We start from the raw sequence: 21,158 nt of genomic DNA on the forward strand, positions 1-21,158 counted from the left end.
CCCCGCATCCCCTTCTCAAGATCTAGCAGAGAAATAGATTTTCCTGATTCAACAATTATCTGATCTCTCAGAGGAACTCTTTTGTCAGGTTCTGCACATTTTTAGTTGTTATTGCATAAGTACTCACTTCAGTGGGAAAGGAGCAATATTAATATTTTAGAAGTACAGGACTAGGACTGTATTTACACTTTACATAACGGTCATCTCAAGACTAAAATGACTACTCATCTTATAGATTTATGCACCCTTTCTACCACCCATGCTGGGATGGGAAACACTGGAAACTGGGATGTGAACTATGAAAAATATATTTTCTTTAATTAGAAGCAGCTCTGGGATTTTCATTTATTTATTTTGAAGGAAGGGAAATAGTCTTTTTTTAAAAAATAATTATTCATTTATTCTGTAAAGTACCCAGAGCACTGGATATCCCATTTATAAATATAAATACATATTTTGCCTTTGGATTAGAGGCAGGGGAGAGCTAGATTGTCTAGTAGGTAGTACACCCAATACACCTTCCCCGCGGAAAGGCTGTTCAGTCCAGTTCCTCACCCGAGGATGGCTTTAGCTTTACCTTGCATTGAAGTGTCCTTCTCAGAGGAGGTCTGTGATTGGAATGTGACTTATCTTCTCCTTCAGCAGGGGCAGTTGGTAGGAGAGCCCAGGCCCTCCCAGTCCCCTGGGATCCAACCTAGGGCCTTATCAGAGTCAACAGCGTCCAGCACCCTGGAGTGCCCCCGGAGTTATCCTACCATACCTCTCACCCTCCACAGCTCCACGTCCAAATAAGGTACCAAAAGAAAAAGAAGAGACAACCAAACCTTCAGTCCCAACTGTGTTCAGCGTACAGTCCTATTCCTCACAGGGAGGCTTCTTCTGCACCCTTGTCCAGGACCCCTCAGGGTAGGTCTGTCTTCCTTGCCAGCCTCCCACTGACTGAGCTCAGTTGCTCCTGTGACACTACGCCCCCATATTCTTCATAGTTATGCCATAATCATTATAACAATATCTCTATGATGAATTTTGTACAAGATACGTCATGTGACATATTGAAAAGATTATGATTTACTGAATATGATTATCTTATTCATAATGCATGTATCATTTTTGTATCTGAAGTTAGAGATATTGTCTATGCATCTATAACAAATGTGTTTACACCTGGGGAATGTCCACTAGACAGAATACAATCAGTTTAGATTGCCGGATGGGAAGGGCCATTAGGGAAAACAATAGGACTTTGAAGATGCTAATCTCCCACTGGGGGGCCTTCCTGGGAAGCCTTCCTGCGGAGGTTACAGCCTCTGTCTCATGGCTGCTCCTAAGTTACTTTACTTGGTCTTGTAAATTCTGCCCTTAACTTTCAGGCTCAGTTTATCTACAAGTAATAATTAAACATGGGATTTTCAAAAGAACCTAAGGGAGTTAGATGCCCAACTCCTACTAACATTCAGTGGTGCTGGGCACCTAATTCCCTTTGGTTCTTCTGAAAATCCCAAGTGAATTTATACTTCTTTACATCACAAGGGTGCTGTGAAACAATACAGTAGCAAGAAATGTTATTGTTATGGCCTAGTTCACTCCACTGGCAAAAGAGAAAAGTCCTCCTGGAGTTTAGGCAGTAGAAGCCATCTCAACCCTCTCAGCCAGGAGACTAAGAACTAACTATTTGGCACAGTCCAGAAAGACAGATTTTAAAGCAGGCCTCCCCTGAGAAAAGGTGGCAATGGTATTGCTGGCTGCTTTTATCCTAGAGGAGATATACTCCACAGGCATATGCACTGTGCCTATATTATTATCTTTATTACAGAACTGTGTTTATATAAGATATCGGATGGATTCACTTCAAGGGGTTGCTAGTGTGGATTTACAGAGAGTGACTACTTTAATTTATACTTTCGGGATAATTTTCATCTCTCACATAAAAGAATTGTCTGTTTCAAGCTCAGCTTCATTAGGAAGCTCTGCTGGCACCCCATGTTTATATTTAGAACATTTTGTCCCCTCCCATGAAAACAGCATATTTATCAGTCAGCCCCTGTAGTTTTGATTTGCATTCTATGATTACAACTGCATTAGAGTTTTCTACATTGCATTATTACTTGGAAAAGAAGCTACTGTTATACCTTTCACAACTTCTGAATAAAAAGTGAACCACCCCTAATTTTGCCCCCTTCTCTCTCTCCTGTGCACATGCGTGGACGGACACACGCACAAAAATGTGGTCAGTTCAGATTTGCACAGCAGCCTGCAGGTCTCATATGTCCTCCAAGTCCCACGAGGTCTTTATACCAGGGACTTCTATGGTCCCTGCAGCAGTTCAGAATTGGGAGGGCACAAAGTTGGCTTAAAGCCATTTTAGTGCTCCCCCTCCCTTTGGGCTGTGAGTTCCATGCTGTGCCAATTAGAGATGCAGCATAGGATTTCACTTTATGTATACAGAATGGTAATTGGCTCTTGCAGACTGACTGCTGGTATATAACATAATATATCAACTGTCCATTATGCATGTTAGTGTAATTCAGTATCATGGGACTCCTTGTCCTTTTTGGTTATTAGGCTGTCTCACAATTCACACTAAAATGGGGGCTTATGAAATCTTTGCACCAGTTGTAGCAAAGGACATTACTGAGTTGACTTTCAATTCAATCTCTAGAAAGGCAGGAAAGAAACCACCCATAGTTACAATCAATCATTTCACAAACAAAAAGGCCCATCAGTGTTTTTTGTTATTGTTGTTTCAGAATCACGGTATTAATTGAAAGCTTCTTACTCAAAATATGAACAGCAAATTTGATTTTAAGTGATTTTTAATAGAACATTCTTTGTACGTTACCAATTCAGAAAACAATTTTTTTTACGTTTTTCTTTTGGCATGAAAACAAATTGTATAACTTATTCCTCAAAACTCATATTCACGCACATACCATGCACTCATGCCCCAAGCCCACACACAGAGTAACATGTATTTGCTCCACCACTAGAAAAACATTATCAAAAGATCAGCTGTATTAAAATGATTAATAGTGACTATTCAGATAAGTTCTCTCCCCACCAGTGAATTTTGGCCCCAGTCCAGCAAAGCACTTAAGCACATTCTGAATGCTTAAGCCTGGTCTACTCATGAAATTTAGGTTGGTATAACTTTGTCTGTTAGGGGTGTAAAAAATCTACACCCCTGAGTGAAGTTGTTAAACAGACCTAAATCCCTGTGTAGGTTGATGGAAGAATTCTTCTGCTGACCAAGCTACAGCCTCTCGGGGAGGTGGATTAACTATACTGACAGGACAACCCCTCCCTCAAGGAGATTTTGATGAACCAGTAAAAGGCCAGGGACCACTACCAATAGTATACTATTGATTATCATACTTGTTGCTAACAGCAAGCCAAAACAAATAGGTCTTTTAGCAAGCCTGTGCAGCCTTAGCATGACTAAGCCAGGAGGACTAAACCTTTTGCTCAACCTTTGCCTGATCCTGCGCCCATCCCCGATGAAATCTCTGCTGGAAGTGCTGGGATCTGTGTTTAAGGAGGAAAGGAAAAAGCTTATCTATATTTGCATTCTGGGATGTGTCTGTCAGGGCCTCAAGGCATGCAGACCCTTCAGGAACACATCTTGCTAACTATTTGATCATAAGCTTTCATGAGCTACAGGTAGCTCACGAAAGCTTATGCTCAAATAAATTTGTTAGTCTCTAAGGTGCCACAAGTACTCCTTTTCTTTTTGCGAATACAGACTAACACGGCTGCTACTCTGAAATCTTGCTAATTAGTAATTTGAGGAAACCTCTTGCTTAGGTTTTGAAGTTGCTTGCCTAACAAGTTTTTTGATTGACATGTCATTGTCTACTAATAAGGATAAATAAGGTGGGAGAGATTTGGAGTTTTCGGGATCAGTTCATGGACTCAGTTTAGGGCCCCCAATGGAAGCTGAAAGATGGGCTGATTGGACAGCTGTTGCTGTACCACATGAGAGCCACACCAAATTTTGGTAATTACTGAGGGTTGGGGGAGTTTTACTAACCTGTTGAGGACGTTGTATTGTACTGTTTGTGCCAGCCATCTATCAGTCGGATGGCTGTGTCTCCACTGATTTATTTGCTGACACTACCTCGCACAGAGTAAATTTACCAAGAGCTTTGGGTTGGAAGAACCCCGAATAACATCATCAGTGCAGGTACTGTCTACACCATGGATCGGCAACGTTTGGCATGCGGCCTGCCAGGGTAAGCCCCCTGGTGGGCTGGGCCAGTTTGTTTACCTGCTGCGTCTGCAGGTTCGGCCGATCGTGGCTCCCACTGGCCGCGGTTCGCCACTGCAGGCCATTGGGGGCTGTGGGAAGCTGCAGCCACCACATCCCTCATCCTGAGCCACTTCCCGCAGCCCCCATTGGCCTGCAGCGGCAAACTGCAGCCAGGGGGAGCCGCGATCGGCAGAACCTGCAGACGCGGCAGGTAAACAAACCAGCCCCTTGGCGAGCCGTGTGCCAAACACTGCCGATCCCTTGTCTACACTGAAATGCTACAGCTGCTCAGCTGTGCCGCTATAGCATTTAAAGTCTAAAGAAGCCCTTAGACCACTTTTAGGGCAGCTTCATTGCCTACCCCCCACTCCATTGATCATCTCTTGTACAGTATCAAGACACTGACTTCCACCTTTTTTCCACAAATGTAGCCAGTCTTGACAGCCAAATTTTAAAACTTTCCAAGAAGCACCATCACACATTCTCTCTTTGCTCCCGTTATGCATGGGAGGAGCTCCCCTTAAATATCCACAAAGCCATTTCACTGTCCTGATTCATATACTCTCTTCTCTGCTGTGATGGATGCCTATAAAAAAATCTGAACAATGGTAAGGCACCTGATTTGCTGTGAACACTGTTTCTTGTGCTGACTAGTATAGTTTCATGGTTTCTTTGTGCTTCACCCCATCACATTGTTTTAGCCACTAGCTGTCTTACACTTAGATTGTAATCTCTTCAGGTCAGGGGCTGTTTGTTATTTATTTGTACAGTGCCTAGCACAGTGGGGCTGTGGCCTCTAGGCACTAATGTAACATAAATACATAAATGAATAATAATAATAATAATGCCAACAGCAACTTTAGACAAGTGAGCAGTCCTAATGAAGTGGTGAACTGAACTGAAACTTTTATACTCATGTAATAGGTCACACGAGAAACTACGGGGAAAAAAATCTATTACCCACAGAATAGATACAGCATTGACAGTGGTGGTGCAAGTTTCTAATCATTGACATGCAAATGTGCCTCAGTGCTGACTTCGAGAAATCAGCGAAAATTCATTCTCAATGTCCTTTCTGCTGAGGCTAACAGCATTGCCAATTTGTGCCAAACATGATGGCTTCCTTTTGAACAGAAACGTATGGATCGGAAATGTCGGAAATGGACTGAGATCATACGTTCATTTAACAACAGACCTACAAACAATAATTGGAGGGAAGTGACCTTCAGCCATTATTAACCTATTTTTTGTTTCAAATTGATGCTTTAGGGCCTCATCCAAAACCAACTGAAATCAGTGGAAAGTCTCCAATTCACTTCAATGACTTTTGGATCAGGTCCTTGGAGATAAAAAGATATTGCATGGATCAATGTTTGAACACCTCAGAGAAATAAGGAAGCGGCTGCTAAACACTTTTCCAGAGAAATTTGTTTGAGTGACTTTTTTATTATTGCAAAACCCACATCTATTCTCTGTCATGTCATAATGAGATGGCCAAACTATTTTAAAATATTGGCCTTCTATATGGCTATAGAGTAATAAAAAGGAGTCTTCTGGCATATATTCTATATCCCAGGAGGTCCAATTTTCAGATTCATGGCAGTTTTCCTTTTTAAGACTCAGCTTTCTTTTGGATACAAGTCCCTCTAGCATATCATGCTGCATTTTCTACCCTTTAACGGTAAGCTTAAGGGCTGGTAGAAATTCTTTCATTCGGCTGTGTTTTATAAAAATGCTAAAATGTTTGAAAAAGAAATCTTGTAATTCTAACTCTTTTTTAAGGGTATTTAGAACGCCACTTGGTTATTAGTATATTATTCGCTTCAAACACACAAACCAGCCTTCCAGTATTTATGATAAATTAGAATAACTTTTTAATTTAAGAAGTCTAACAGCATGACATAGTCTAAAAGTAGTTCTGCTAGATATTTCATGTGAAACAGAATAACAGTAATGCTTTGAACTAAGCATCAATGATAGCTCTAATCCCCCAGGTGAAAGGACCTAAGGCGAAATTTGCCCTGCTGAAGAGGATTGGCTCAAGGTTCTCCACACCCCTTATACTCTGCATAGGGGCTGCAGTGAGGTTCAGCTAGCAGAGCAGCTGCACAGAAATGCCTATGCATCCACTGCACGCTGCAGAACTGATTTCAGTTCCACCTCTACTTTGGAGACAGGATATGCGTGGCCAACGATGGGTCCAGAGGGTGTCTGCAGATCGGCGTTTATGCAGATCCAGAGGCCACAGTGCACCCTGCAACCGGCACAGAAGAGGTTGAGACTGCTAATAGAACCTATAGCAGTGGTGGGCAACCTGCATCCCGTCAGGGTAATGCACTGGCGGGCCACCAGACTGTTTTGCACTGACCTATAGACTGGAGCAACATCACCTTGGGAGTTATGGTACAGTCTTTCTCCCTAAAGCAGGATTAGAAAGGGTGAGTTTTCACTCCCAAACTGCCTGCACTCCACCTGAATTCAGTCTGGTTCAGGGAAGGTTCCTCCCTTAGTGTGTATTAATGGATGATTTAACACCACATGCATACATGGGCCACACCTTTTCCTGTTGAGCCTTTTGGTACCATGCAAAACACGTGAGGAGGTGCTGAACTGTCCATGAGAGTCACACAGATATGTCACTATTCTGAATGTGCTCCATAGATCTCTAGGAAAAGAAGGACTGCATTTTCAAAAGGGCTGAGGCCTTGCCTCCCTTTTTATAGCTGGCATTTATACTAATAAAATTACATGCAATATGAATTACTGGGGCAAACTTGAGTGTCTATGCCTCTGCCTCTAACTACATGATTTGACCCACAATTAGATAGTTAAGTGTGTGCAAGTACCTAGATTCATACCCTGCAAATCAACTGTAGATACAAAACTGAGTTTAAACTTAGGAAGCATAACTGGCTCCTGCAAAAAGTGATCGTGATTTTGAAAAATTGGCCATTAAATGTACCTTACAAATACATATTATACAGAGCTGGAGAGGGTGGGAGTTTTTTGCTGAAATTTTTAAAGAAAATGAAAAATATTTCATTTTAGTCTAAATTTCCACAGAACATTTCAATTTTTTAGGAGAAATTTGAACATAAAAAAATTTCAGACAAAACGTAAACATTTCAATTTTGAAATGCTGCTGCATTATCTCACGGCACGGGTATTGTACTTCCATTGCCTCACGCTCCCATTCTCCTCTATGCTTTGGGCTGCCTGGTCAGCCTGTATGTCTGATAATGCAATAAGGTCTCTTCTCTCAGAGAGGAGAATCAGTGCATCATAGCAGTCCCTGGCTATTGTGCATCATGGGAAATGTATTCCAGCCATGGAGCCTGGCCCATACAGAAGATGGGGACATGAGGCTACCAAACTCTCATGAGGCACCAGGTCAGCATTTCCAAAACAAAATATTTTGTTTTTTCAATAAAAACAAAATTAAGTTTTTTGACGAAAGCAGATACTTTTCATAATATTTTGTTTTGTTAAAAAAAATTCAGTTCAAAACAGTTTAGACAGAAAACTTCTGAGCAAATATAACAATGTATTCCACGGAACTGTGATGATGCCACTTGTTCAGGTGTATACACAGTACTTAGTTAACACTACTAGTAATAAAATACATATCACAGAACTATGCCAAAGCCAGGGATGGAAAATTAACTACTGAAATGCTAATTTTGTCTCTTTTTTAGGTAATGTCTGTAAACAAGGTACATAATAAACCATTAACTTTCCCTACTTTTTTAATTACCACTCTCAACTCCACTTTCCTCCCCATCTCTCATAATCAGAAACTTGGTGCTATGCTCCTCTCTATTTTTCTCAAATGACATCCAACTTCTTCACAGATCATGGTACTCCCTCCATCTGTAAATTCAAACCAATCAACAGAAAAGGATGGGCATCCTTAACCGTGATTTTTCCATTGCCTAAGTACAGAGGTTTCAAACAATCTGAGGAGCACCGTAGTCTAGCAATGAAAACATGGCTCTCCTACCTCAAAGACCAGTTCCATAAACTTCCTACCTAATCTAGAGGTCTTAAAATCTGTGATCCTCATTTAGCACATCTTAAAAAGAGTTTGGCACACATTCCCCTTAAATAAAGTGAAAAGAACAGGAGGACTTGTGGCACCTTAGAGACTAACCAATTTATTTGAGCATAAGCTTTCGTGAGCTACAGCTCACTTCATTGGATGCATTCAGTGAAGTGAGCTGTAGCTCACGAAAGCTTATGCTCAAATAAATTGGTTAGTCTCTACGGTGCCACAAGTCCTCCTTTTCTTTTTGCGAATACAGACTAACACGGCTGCTAGTCTGAAACCTTAAATAAAGTGGTTATTTGTTGTAAAATACATGTATAATTGTATCAGATCCTGGATTTTTTTCTTTCCTCCCCCGCCACCCCCCACTTTCTGAAAACTAGGCTGGCCAGATGAAGGGTCAGTGGTGAAAACAATCACCTTAGCCCTGAATTTTTGTTTGTTGTTTTTATTTTTTCTCCATCTCCTTCACTGACTGAAAATTGTGTCTAGTTTTCAAATATTCAAATTCTTAAATATTTTACTATTCTTGCCCTTGAAAACTGCCTCTTTTATAAGACAATATCAAAATCTACCTGTATTTCCAATTTTGTGATGTAATGTAATTTCATTGGGTAAAAAGAAGAAACATCAGACTATTTGAAAAAAATTCAAAAAGGAGCCACATCAAGTCTTTTAATTTCAGAGAGTACACACACAGTTTAATTAAAGATTTCAGACACATTCTAGTTGTCAATAATACTTAACTCTAAACATTTGAAAACATGAGGATTTTGCTTTGTTTTCTCTTTGTTTTCCCCCCCCCCCAAGTTAAAAGGGGGAGCAAAATTAGCTATTTAATGGGACCAAAATTAATCACATAATGCCACTGTGGTTCCAGCTTTAATTATGGAGATACCAGCAGCTCTCCATAATAACGTTGGCTCTGCAGTTCCAAAGCATACAGACTAATGGAACATTTCTATTAGCTATAGAAGGGCCTTGACTTTGTTTCAAAGCTGCAGCTGCTAAATAGAAGGCAGCATGTTCACACACATATTGTGCCTGATCAATCCTGCTGCCTCACAAGTCGATAGCAAAAGTCTACTGTTGAAAACAGTGGGTGCAGGATTAGACCCAAAACAACCCACAATGAAACTCACTAATAACTTTGCTAAATTAAAAACTCTTTTCTTCAAATGCAGCTGGCACATGTGTTTTCAAGGAGATTTAATTATGTGAAAAGTCTAAAGTTGTTTTGGAAGTAGGGGAACACAAAGAAACTTTAGACAAAAGTCAAAATCTCAAGTGAGCCTTACATTTTAATTATCTATAACTCAAAAATAGTGTGATTAATTGTCTTCAAAATTTTGCACATTCTCCTCTGCTTTCAGGGGAAATATGACAAATTATAGGGCAAACATTTTCCAAGTTATATTTATGATGATGACAAACAGGGCTTTATAAGAAAGCTTGTTGACACCTTAACTCTGGAGAAGTGACTACCTTTCCATAATAAAGCAGAGGGAAAAAAAGTTTATGTCTGTGTCCACTCATTCCTCTTTCCCAAAGAAAATAAACTGTTCCTTGAGTCCAGATCTTTCTGACTGCTCTGAAGTCATGAGAATAAAATGAAGCATCATTTGAAACCAATTGAATTGAACTTTATTATGTTGATTCTCTCAGCAGTCTCCATCTTAGTATGTTATTTATTTTCATCATTTTTCTCAACTTTAGCCATAGAACCAGGTTAGGGAAGACAAATTCCATATAATTCTGTTTTGTCAGTCAGTTTTCAGACAATATGCTGCTCATATCACAGCTTCGAACTCCCAACTGTTGCAAAAGATTAATCCTTTGTGTCAGAGTGTACAGTACAGTATTTTTCCCTTGATGAATACATGGCAAAGTAATAAAAACTATTATACCAATATTAATTATTTTCTATGGGTTTTAAAGTGTCTGTTTCTTAAACTATACAGAAGAGGACTATGTATTTATGTACTTCTAAAAACACTTTAGTAGACTTGCATTAAAGAAAGATATATTATTACAGCAAAAAATCTGGTCCCACTCATATTTTTGAAATAAATATGGGAAACAGTAATTACAAATAGGATGAAATTATTAGACATTATAATACCTTTGTGCTATGCTGCAAACTTCCTTTCTCTACACGACGCATGCATTGCTTACTATATTTTAAAGTCATACTGCTTCCTGTAACACTAAGGCCAGATCACATTTTTGTTGTTATAAACACACACACAAGCACGCAAGCTCTGTACTCGATACTTTATTACTGTAACCATTTACAGTTCCAATTCATTGGGACCACTTTCAAGCAAAGTTCACTTGAGGGCTAATGGTGTCTTAAATGTTTTTCCTTCATAAATGTGGCAGGGTTAGTGTCTATGATCTTGTGACACAATGAGAGTGAAATGAACCTGAGCAAAATGCCCCTAGAGATTTAGTCCCAATAACATTATGTGCTGTTGTGGAGGAAAGGACAACTTAAGGTCACTTGTTTTTACTTGGACAATTTGGAAACTACCCTATTACATGTACTGCCAGATTTATGGAGGATTTTCTTTTTGGTTCTTTAAAATATTATTTAACGTTTATATTTATTAAAGAAAATTTCTTCTTTCTTTTACAAGGAAAGACGCAGAAATAAAACAGACTTGTTTCATCTTTCTAGAGCAAGGTATAAAAAAGGCCAACATTTTCAAAAGTTTTGTGTGTGTCTATTTTTGGATGCCTAATTTGAGACACCTTTATGAGACCCAATTTTTACAGGGTGATACTCAGCACTTAAGACATCTTGGGTTGGATCCCCAAAAATTGCAGCACCATAAATCAGTTCACCCACACGGAGCCGGATTTTGAGGTTTATAGGCTTTGAGTTGGCACAACAATCCATGCGTACAGATCACAATGTGCCTCACCCCCTGTGAGGTAAGTACTCTCATCCCTGTTTTATAGGTAAAGAAATTGAGGCATACAGAAATTAAGTGGACAACATGTTCAGTAGTGGATACTAATTTTGGGTGTTCAATCTGAATCACCTTTGACCTGATTTTCAGTGTAGCAGAGCATCCACAGCTCATATTTACTTCAATTGGTGTTGTGGGTGCACAGCACCTCCTGAAACAGGCCTTATTCATATCAACTTGGGAACCACAAAATTGGGACGTCTAAAATTAGTTGTCAGTCCTGAAACTATTAGGCTAAATTACGTGGCTAAATTCACATAACAATTCAGTGATACAGTCAGGAACAGAATCAGGTTTGATGACTTTCTGTCCCAGGCTGAAGGACAATATATCTGCTCTCATGGTCATCACAGGACTGAGAGTCAGGAGACATGGATTCTCAGGTGGAATTTACAGTACTGCAACCTTGGGCAATTACTAATGAAAAATAGGCTGTGTAGTTTGGTTGACAGATAGATAGATACAACTGCATTATACTGGATAAATAGACGTTTAGGTAGGCTCAAACAGAAATATAGACTGGCTAATTTTAAAACATGTAGATGTAGAATTTTGTTCAAAATTATGGTGCCCTAGAGAAATGGTGGATATCATTAGATGTCATTTTTGTTAGTAAAGGAGATCACTATGAGTGAAGATTTCAGACTCCTAGAGAAGACTAGAGTAGATGAAGGAGTAGATAAGGAAAGACAGAAGCATACAATGTAGGCAAAATGAGCATGTTCTTTGGAAGACTTAAGTCCACATGAAGATACTCTCTAAGAAATAAGATGGAGCAGTGAAAAGCTATTGTTTAACTACATTTTACAATGCTAAAATCTGGTAGATTAACACAGAGCAAGGAAAAGTATTATGGCTCTTGACCATTTATGTTTCAAAATTCTTCTGGAGTTTAGCTGGAGAAATAATTATATATCTATGAAATTAGAACCCAGACAGTTTATGCTGGTTAAAAGAATAGAAAGAATCTCAACTGCCAGCCAAAACAGTCCTGCCCTGTAAATTTTTCAATAAAAGGGAAAAAAAGTGCGGTACCGTGCAGATCATAAAGAATAATGGAGCTAAAATGAAAGAAATAGGCAATGTTCTCTGGAAGCCCTAGACTGCCAAATATAAAGTAATACCAGGATGTATTTTTGATATTTTCATCTACTGATCTATATTTTAGTGTACACAGAAAAAAGTGGCAACTTTCATTTTTTATGGGCTAATAGCTCTTAATAAGGTAAATATTTTGATAGCAGGCTAATTCTGAAAATGCGATTTATGAAACTCAATAAATTTTGAAGGTTTCACAACAGATCATTGTTGTAAAGGTATATATTTAACCTGATAAATTATAGACTGTATTGTAAAAAATCGACTTTATCTGTAGACTATTATTAACCTGACAGATTATAACAGCTCCTTAGGATCTATTTTAGATTATTATACCAATCTGCTAATAGTATATAGGGACAATATGCTTACTTAGTTGGGTTTTTCCTCTCAAATTACAGGCATGTAAATTTAAGGATTTATTACTTTGGCTATTACTATTTAAATATCAAAATGTTCAGATCATTTTAAATGAAGTATTTGACAACATGTACCTTTTCGATCTAAGGTTTTACAAAAAGTACAAAAATCTTAATCATCTAACATGTCTGTTGTTTGGGCTTCATGTCACTTAGAAATGACCAAAATAATATGTTTTGAAACTGTTTAAAATTATTTTTATCTAGTTTCTGTAGTATACTATGTTAAACCTAATACAATTATGACATTCTTAAGAGATGGTACAGATTTACTCTGAAAATATTGACCGGCCCTATAATCACTGGTAGAGATGAATACCAAAACCTTTTGCTACTTCAGGAAGGAAATACAAAATAAAAGTATCTGGGGCGAAAACAACCTATGTCAAATAATCACAAGTTGTGAAAAGTGAAATACACAAAAAAAGAAACAGGAAAGGACATAGCTGGTTATGTATTTAAATAAATCCTTCTCTTGTTGAATTGTTTAAGAGAAAGATCATACAAAATTTCTCCATTCTTTCTATTTTCTTTTTTTCTTTAAATAAGAAAAAAAATTTAACTTCTCTCCTCTGCGATAATCAGGCTTCATTTTTGGAGAATGAAGCAGAGGAATATTTTATCATACAAAGCCATAAATTCAGTTTACAAGAGCTCAAATGAATGGAAGTTTAGCACTTAAAGTTTTGCACAGGCAAGCTGAATCTTTTATATTGAACACTGCTAAATCTGGAAGGCAGGTAATTACTTTCAGGCTATATAATAACAAATTACTTTTATTGCCACAGAGTTGCTGAAGTTTTGCTTTTTTGTCTATGCACATGTATTTCCATATTTTTGTGTGTTTTCAAAGATGACTAATACTTATGCAATTTGCTGACAAAACACTTGCATTAATAAGCTATTATTTTGTATAAAGAGACTGAGGAGCTTCTCGTAACAGGATGACAGCAGGATACAAACCTCTCAAAGTTCTTACAGAAACACTCAAACATGAAAAAGGTACAGAACAGTTTATTTTTTTCTCTGTTTACATCGTGGATCTTTCTATATATTTCCTTCCTTGTTTTGTGTTCCATATCTGACTCCCTAGCCTGTGACCCCATAATGATGGGTGCATTACAAATAAGATAGACAGATCTGATTTCACTGCTGTGGCACACACATGGTCATAAAAGGGAACATTCTGATACTCTGTTAAATGCAGTTTTCATTATGAAAAAAAGTATTCTGTTCCTTTTTCAGTTATTTTAAAATTCAAATCTTAGAAGTCAATTTAAAACAGATTAACTGTGGAAGTTGTATGCTACTCACCTTAATCTAAATGTTTCCTCTTATGTTCCCTGCTGAAATGATTACCCTTTTAATAGCTGTTACAGGGTTTCAACCGCAAAAATCAATGTCTAAATGTTTCTCATACCTTTTGTTTGATGATCATGTCGTTGATGTCATCAAGATCACCCACTGTCACTATCTGGGATTTTATCACTCGATCCAGCAAAGAAAGCCAGTCAGTGAGTTCTGCCCAGGCCTTATTAAAGTCAGCCAGAGCTGGCACCTCCAGAAGCAAGGAAGATGGCATTTCTACTTTGGAGATGGTGGTTTCCTTGGTTACCACGGTTTGTGTAACCACAGTAACAGTTTGACCAGAAGTTTCTGAAAATTTAAAAAAAAAAATGTTGACATTATTGGATAAAGGGACCATGATAAATTGCTCATTTCAGTAACATAGTTCACTCACTGAAAAGGTAATTATTTCAATGAATGTATCATTTGTAATATTTTTCCCACTTGAAATGTGAAAATGCAAATAAAACCAATCACATGAATTTATATACAGTATACCAAGCATGTCTTCACATATACCCAGCCTCTCCCCTCAGCCCCCATACCCAATTTACCTGTAACAGCTCACCCAATCCCAGCTGCGACAAAGGCAATGTCAGGAATACCCCTGTGTAACCACAACCCCCAAACGCATGGTCACTGAAGTACTCTGCTCCCTTGCTCCCTGAAAGCCTGGGCTGCACATCACGCCCTGCTTAGTTTGGATAAAAAACACCTGTTGTTCCAGTAGCGACCAAACCATTGTGACCTACACCCTACCCCTCAAATCTTGAGTTACCAGTGAAACTGGGGTTGTCTCTCCCTCAGTTTATCATCGTGTTGGCTGTTTTTGCTACAACAGTAAGAACAGTCTGTACTCTGTGAAGGTCATGATGGGAGTGACACATACAGATGTGAGACTCAGGGAAAATAGACTACTCAAGACGACCCAAATCAGAGATTGGTTGGTTGAGCCATCTTTGTTTTTTGTGAGGTTAGAGTCTCAGCAAAGACAGGGGGAAGCTGCATTTTAACAACCTTTTTGAATGGGCTGCTCTTATTTCCTGGGCATAATGGTGGGTGGGACTAGGAATGAATGGGGACTACCCTCCAATATTCCAGGCGAGGATAAGAACGTCATTGGTGGTTACCTCACTGGAAAATTTCTATTGAAACATTATGGGGAGGGGATTATATTGTGTGTGCATGTAAAATGGGATTAAAAAAACTTCCTCTCTCACACCCTTTGTCTGATTGTTTAGACTATAAACTTTTCTGGGCACAGACTGTTTCTTAAAGTGTATATGTTCATCACCTAAAACAACTGGACTCTGATCTCACTTGCAGCATTATACATGTTCCCACATTATATTAGCTGTGATTAGCAAAAATGTTTATAGGAGAGGAATCTGCTGGCAAGGGAATTCCACCTATGGGTCTCTCCATTTTAGAATTCTTTCCTTGCTGCTCATCTAAAATTATTTGATTCTGATGACTGAATCTGCATAGTTCATTAATATGTGCAGACTACTGAAGAGATTCAGGGGTTCTCAATAGGGGCGTTTATTTTATTTATTCGGGGCATTAGTGTGTTGCAGGGGCTAGGTTAGTTTTGTTGGTGTGGATGATGTTTTGGGGCACAGAAAGGTCTTTGGTTGCTTGTTTGAACTTGATTGTATTTCTGATCTCTTGTTAGGATGCCTACCTCCTGGAACAGGCATTATTGTTTAGTCCATATAGGGAAATCAAAATATAACTGGTTTCAGAGTAGCAGCCGTGTTCGTCTGTATCCGCAAAAAGAACAGGAGTACTTGTTTAGAGAATAAGCTCTAATAAATTTGTTAGTCTCTAAGGTGCCACAAGTACTCCTGTTCTTTTTGCAAAATATAACTGACCTTCATATTTGTTTACAAAGAAAATAATAAGTAATTGTATAAACAAACATCTAGGACTTGCATCCCCACTGCCTGACAACATGCATTCTCATTTACCACTGTGCAAAGTATGTGTAAAATGGTAAAAAATCAGAATGGAAGCATTTTAGACACATCACAGAGGTGAAAATAAATGACAACATAAGGTGCCAGGTACTTATAGTCTTTATTTTGCTGCATGATTTAATAGTATAATGTATCTTATCTTCACTCGGTGGGAGAACTCATGTGAGTAAATATTTATTTACACAGGGTCAGCTCCTAAACATACAGACTGGTTTAATGGAACTAGCAACAACTGACAAGTGGAGCAATTTCATATATAACTCCTTTAAAAGATGACAACAAAGAAGTACTCAATATCTGACTTGAGTCACATCCATGCTTAGATGGAGGGGATTCTTGGAGCGAAGGAACAGGTTTTAGGGCAGTAGTGTTCATAACAGGAATGGTTCACTGGATTCTCATTGTAAGACAGGTAAACATAAATGGCCCTCAATGGAAAGCTATGAAAGCATAATTACTCATGGTAACTCATGCCTAAGAGTACTGCATTGTTAGTGCACCATTTTAAACACTAAGCATCTGCCCCTTAGTTGTGCTTTTATCATTCAAAAATTAGATCCGATAACTGGCTGCACAGAGAATTTCTGTGTGTGTGTGCATGCAGTTAATCACAGAAAGGCAATTTATGCTTTAAGTTGCTATTACACGTACAGTTTGGCAAGCAAAAGACAGCCACAAAACCTATTAGCACGACTGCCGATTTGAAAACTACACTTGCAAAAGTATTTTTAAAGGTGAATACCTCATATTTTTAAAGGTGAATACCTCATATTATTATAATGAGTGTGTTCCCAAAAGGCTCACTCAGATGTATTAAAATACATTTATAGATTACTGTTCTATTGTGTTAAAATGTAACTCCATCATAAGAAGAAAAAGGATAAAATAGTACAGGAGGTTGATGTATTAGGACTTGACGCTTTAAAAAACCCAGAAGATCTGAATAACTCCTTTGCAATGTAGCTGCAGAGCCACTACCTGATTCAATAGCCTAAATGGCACAACGTCAGAGCCATGAGAGCTAGAATTAAGCCTTGGGTGGTGCCACCTGCAGTTTCTTGCATTCCAGATGCAAAATACAGTTATTGGGCACTGGATTTAAGTTTTTAAAAAGGACAAAGGTGAATTTTGTTTTTTGTGGACAGGCTAGTTCTTGCACAGAGAAAGGCTGTCCGTGATGTATGTTGCCTTCAGAAAGCAAAGAGGCATTATTGCCCCACTTAAGTAAGACCAAGATGTTGTTTTTTGTTTGTTTTATTGTAGTTTAAACTTGGTCCATTTGGAAGATGGGCCACTGAGACAGTTTCCACATCTATGTTTATTCCTTCCAGAAGAGCTACAGTCTGGACTAAAAAATTCGATCGATAGGTTGAAGTTCACGCTTAAATTGCCAGTTAATTCAAGTATAATGATCAGTTATGTAAAAAACACTGTAAAATTTACTTCTTATGGCTGTTTTGAATAGATTGGCCTACTATATTTGGAATGGTTAAAACACATTACTCAATATAGTGGCAATTAATGACTCCGAAAGCCTGGACAATTTACAACTATCTATACTGTAAATTACTCTACACTAACCGAAACGTTGAAAAATGTGTTTTGATATAAATAAACATTTTATAAATTCAGGAAAAACAGAATGTTTCATCTGTATGATTAAATAATGTAATATCTACTATCTGAATAGTTAGAAATGTGCTAATATTTCATAATTATTTCCTATTCTAAATATAGGCAAATGGAGCTGCTGGAAGTGGCGCGGGCTGAGGGACGTATTGGCTGCCGCTTCCAGCAGCTCCCATTGGCCTGGAGCGGCGAACTGCGGCCGCTGGGAGCCGCGATCGGCCGAACCTGCGGACGCGGCAGGTAAACAAACCGGCCCGGCCTGCCAGGGGCTTTCCCTGCACAAGTAGCGGAACAAGTTTGGCAACCACTGCTCTAAAGCATTGTCCAAATCATAAAGAATAGCACTAAAATGATTTGCATAGAAATGGATTTTTTACCTTAAAAAAAATCTACTGAAGCAACAGATGCATAAGTGCACATTAGGATGAATGTATTATGAGAATGGAATAATCATTATACTCCTCACAATTGCTATCAATTTCCTTCTGCTCATGCAGCACACACCTGTGGCTTATTGGCAATGCCGTGGGTTGCACTTTTTAAATGTTTACAGTCTATTTAGAGGTCTGTTGTGTTCCTTTTTCTTTTTTATTTGGAGGGGAAGGGGAAAGGGAGAACAAGTTTTCTGTGTACATCTCTTTTAGTCACAGATTTTATCTAATTGCCGGAAAGAGAAAAAAATACATAGGAGATTATACTGTAATGAATCAATACATAAAAGCAACAGATACTTCAGTTTTCTATTTTTTTTTTTGTATTTATAACACTGTATTTTGTTTTGTATCTGTAACGCTGTCCTTGAGAGACATCTATACATGCTCTGTTTTTCTGCCTTCTTCTTTTTGAGCTGGATATTACATATCTGTCTGTAGCCCGCAGATAACAATATAGTGAAAAAATGACTTCACAAAACTGTGTGTATTCTCTCTGCTGGACAAGATTTTTTCATTCCACACATCAGTCATAATTTGCTGCAGCAATCCCACCATATCTTATTTCATCCTACCCTCACTTTAACCCCTTAATGCTGGAGGTCACATTGATTTGGGTCTCATAACAAGGTATTCCACACCGATGCCAAGGACAGGACAACAGAAAAACAAAGTTTGCTTGGGTGGGGGGAGGGTGGGTTGTATTTATCATCAGGGAAGTTGGGCATGCAAAGTATGTACTGATGTTGGTTTGTAGTCTTCATGAAAATATGGTCATTATTGGTTTTCAAGGATATCAATCATCATTATATCTATAGAAGCCATACTTGAATTTGCAGCTTAGAATGTAAAGGTGCCCATTACTAAGCCCTCAACCATCAAGTTCCCATTTTTATTTCTTTTCTGTCCCCGCTACACTCTCTCTCTCTTGCTCTATCTCAAGTTTGTCTACAAGGTAGGGGTTTCTAGCCTCTTAGGACTCCACTTTTTACCTCACACTGCACTCACAATTAAAGTTTAACATGTTTACTAAACAGATAGCATTGGAGATTTTTTTTAAAAAAATCCATTTTTTAACTTCTTATTCCTCTGATTAAATATGCAAATACTACACGAGTAAGGTACACCAAATGTAATGGCTTATTCTAAAACGAATAACAAATGTTAGAGTAGCAGCAGCTAATGGGAATTTGCCCACTGGTCTATAGTGAGAATCTTTAGATCCTGTACATGCAAATGTTTATATACATGTTGTATATAAATTAATAACTAATTAAAATTCATATAACAATTCATTTTTCAATATGTTGATATTTTATATTGTTACATTAATTATCTCTAATAAAATGTATAAACATCTTTATAATGAAAACAACTTAAAAAAAGTTCGATATTCAGAAATGTAGGCCTTGATCCTGCAAATTGGTCCACACAAGTAGAGGCCCATTGAAGTCAAACTATGTTTCCCAACACCTATTTAGTAATAAGACTACTAATGTATCCTTCTTATGAAAACTTTCAGAGACTCCTTTACTGTCCAACATACACATACATAACACACTATTTGCTCTGGCTACTTAGCGTTGCTTCAGTGCAGTTGAAACTAACCAGATAAACTGGATTTGCAATGGCTTTGTGGAATAGGTCTAAAATCTGTATCAAATACAGAGTTTCAAAAGAACTGTTATGCTCATTTATTTTAACACACACATATATGTATTCTTTACCCTCCAATATTTGAAGACAACTTTTTAGTTAATATCATTAACTGAAATGTAGTCTGTATCATCTGAGTTTGTCAGTTTTCAAAGCAGAATGAATACTACAGTTCTTTCGGTCAATATCCAAATGCATCAACCACATCAGCAAACAGAAAAGCCTGCTCTATGAACTTTTCTAATGGCTAATGGTCCTATGTTGACGGTTGACTCATTCTCTTTATGTTTGCCCATTCAAGTGGGAAATTTTTACGTGACCAAAATGTTGCAGGTATGAGCTCTACCCATGACAACAGCCATATTGCCCTTCGAATCCAATCTCTGTATATGGCTGAGTCCAATGGAAACTCTCACCACTGTGTAAACAAAAGTTCCCTCATCCTCCCAGCTCGAACTGGCTCAGCTCCTGGTTCAGGATGTGAAACTGATGATGGATTGCCTGCCCTTAATGCTGGCTTTAATAACAACTATTGCCCCCTCTTATGGATATTCTGGGCACTGGTAACAGTGCTCCTGCACATATATAGAAACAGATGATTACAATTCCATTATTTCTCTTCCTTCCCTTTCTCTGGGCTTAAAACACATATAAACAGTCAGCTTACATATGCTTTTGCCTACCAGAGGGGGATGTGATGGGTTCTCCCTGTGGTGCCACCTGGAACTGGGGTACCACTGAGCCCCCCGACCCACCAGCCTGGACTCCCTTTACGCTGTACCACTGTGAACAGCCTACCAAGCCCTCCCCCAGGATTCAGCACACATACAGGTAGGCGCACACCCAGCTGCACAACATACAGATGGCTGTGATCAGCTCTGCATGGGCAGGCTACAGCTAAGGAACTGCCCAAGCTGCTCAAGTGCACAAACCCCCGTTTGGAGCGTAACCCCATGATTATACCATCTTGTGCTGCACACAGAACTGTACAGCGTAAGCTCATGAAATTTGCCCCTTCCCTCGATGTGGAGAAGGATATGCAACAGCTTTCTGCCCCAAGTTATGACTCTCACACTCCCTGGTTTTAGACAAAGCAAAAGATAGATTTTTAAGTGATTATAAGGGATACAAACAGATCAAAGCAGATTACCTAGCAAACAAACAAAACACACATATTAAGCTTAATATACTAAAGAGAATGGATATGAGTAGCAAATTCTCACCCTAAATGATGATTCAAGCAGGCTGCAAAAATTCTTAAGGGGCCAGTTGCACTTGCTTACAGCTTAAAAGCCCCAGGTATTCTTTTCACAGGCTAAAAATCCCCTTTAGC

General features: G+C 38.6%; 1 protein-coding gene across 6 annotated transcripts in view; it reads right to left on the reverse strand.

Annotated features, from left to right (window-relative positions):
- DMD (dystrophin) overlaps positions 1–21,158 on the reverse strand; it is a 1,886,383-nt gene that overhangs the window by 555,489 nt on the left and 1,309,736 nt on the right. For all 6 annotated transcript variants that reach the window (XM_074968560.1, XM_074968534.1, XM_074968525.1 and 3 more), the window contains one exon: positions 14,204–14,439. In XM_074968560.1, the coding sequence (XP_074824661.1) occupies positions 14,204–14,439 (236 nt within the window). The remainder of the gene's footprint in view (positions 1–14,203; positions 14,440–21,158) is intronic.

Source organism: Natator depressus, chromosome 1 (assembly GCF_965152275.1).
Source record: "Natator depressus isolate rNatDep1 chromosome 1, rNatDep2.hap1, whole genome shotgun sequence".
NCBI classification, from domain to species: Eukaryota; Metazoa; Chordata; order Testudines; family Cheloniidae; genus Natator; species Natator depressus.